General features: G+C 50.4%; 1 protein-coding gene across 1 annotated transcript; it reads left to right on the top strand.

The window, feature by feature from the left end:
- Positions 1-84: 84 nt before the first annotated feature.
- On the top strand, positions 85-1823 carry LOC109863478 (the record flags this gene model as incomplete). The annotated part of the gene is made up of 2 exons (XM_020443742.1): positions 85-610; positions 693-1823. Coding segments are annotated over 2 exons (1657 nt in total), but the record flags the coding sequence as incomplete, so codon positions are not given.
- Between the last annotated feature and the right edge of the window lie 35 nt (positions 1824-1858).

Raw genomic sequence — 1858 nt, 5'->3', positions numbered from 1 at the left:
TGAGCAGTACTCGTGATGAAGACAATCAGAAGTGCGTGCAACTGCGGTTCATCGATTCGTACAAATTTCTGAGCACAAGCTTAGAAAAGCTCGCGTCCTATCTCGACAAGAGCGAACTGCGAGTGACTCGAACGGAATTCAACGATCTCTCCACCAAGGACTTCAAACTGCTCACGCGAGAAGGTGTGTTTTCATACGAATATGTGGACAGCGTCGACAAATTGTTGGAAACAAGTTTGCCACCGCGCGAGGCGTTTTACAGTTCGCTGACCGGTGAGACTGTGACGGAGAACGAGTACGCGCACGCGACGCACGTCTGGCAACAATTCAACATTGACAATTTGGGATTTTACAGCGACCTATATCTGAAGACAGACGTACTTTTGCTTGCCGATGTGTTTGAAAACTTCCGTCGTGAATGCCTCGCGAGTTACGGACTGGATCCCGCGCACTACTACACGCTGCCGGGATATACATGGGACGCTATGTTGAAGCACACTCGTGTGACGTTCGAGCTGTTGACTGACATCGACATGGTGATGTTCGTGGAACGCGGCATACGCGGCGGTCTGAGTCAATGTTCAAACAGATACGCCCGCGCCAACAACAGGTATGCGCAATCGTACGATCCATCCGAACCGACGTCGTATCTGATGTACTACGACGTTAACAATCTCTACGGATGGGCGAAGTGTCAACCTTCTATATGGTAACTTTGCGTGGGTGGAGAACGCGTACGAGTTTGATGTGACAACGGTAGCCGCCGACAGCAACGTTGGCTACATACTCGAAGTCGATCTAACGTATCCGAAAGAACTGCACGACGCACACAGAGACCTGCCTTTTTGTTCGACGCGTGAGGAGCCGCCTGGTAAACATGGAAAGAATCACGTCAAACTGCTCGCCACAGTGTTCAACAAGAAGCAATACGTGATTCATTACCTCAACCTGCAGCAGTGTCTGCGATACGGGCTTCGCCTGACGCGAATACATCGAGTACTGCGGTTCTCGCAATCGCCATGGCTGCGCGGATACATCGAACTGAATACCCGATTCCGCGCGAACGCCACCAACGAGTTTGCAAAAAATCTTTATAAACTTATGAACAATGCGGTGTTCGGCAAGACAATGGAAAACGTGCGCAAGTACACCGACGTACGACTCGTTACAAAATGGGAAGGACGATGCGGTGCGGAGGCGCTAATTGCAAAACCAAACTTCCACAGCCGCAGCGTGTTCACTGAAGATTTAGTAGCCATAGAACTGCGTCGTCTGAAAGTTTTATTCAACAAACCGTTGTACGTTGGCATGTGCATACTCGACATATCGAAGACCTGTCTGTATGAATTCCATTACAACCACATGGCACNGTTGTACGGTTACGACTGCAAGATCCTCTACACCGATACCGACAGTTTGATATACCACATAAAGTGCGAGGATGTGTACGAGGATATGAAGCGCGATATCGCTCGCTTCGATACGAGCGACTATCCAGCGGACAATTCATACAACATGCCTCGCGCAAACAAGAAGGTACCGGGACTTATGAAGGATGAGAACAACGGAGCTGTTATGACGGAGTTTGTGGGTTTGCGCACGAAGATGTACGCGACTCGAATGGGCGACAGCAAGTGCACGAAGAAAGTGAAAGGTGTGCAGAGAAGCGTCGTTGCGAGAAGGATCACCTTCGACGACTACGTGCAATGTTTGCGGAACGCAACCGAACTGACGCGACAGCAGTCGTGCATACGATCTCAGTTGCACGAGGTGTTCACCATGTCGGAACGGAAGCTCGCTCTGAGTCCGCACGACGACAAGCGGTACATCATCCATGGATCGACCGACACCTTACCGT

The sequence above is a fragment of the Pseudomyrmex gracilis genome, unplaced genomic scaffold, assembly GCF_002006095.1.
Source record: "Pseudomyrmex gracilis isolate BER0280 unplaced genomic scaffold, ASM200609v1 scaffold_5305, whole genome shotgun sequence".
Lineage (NCBI taxonomy): Eukaryota > Metazoa > Arthropoda > Insecta > Hymenoptera > Formicidae > Pseudomyrmex > Pseudomyrmex gracilis.
This window is presented reverse-complemented; position numbering and strand designations above follow the sequence as displayed.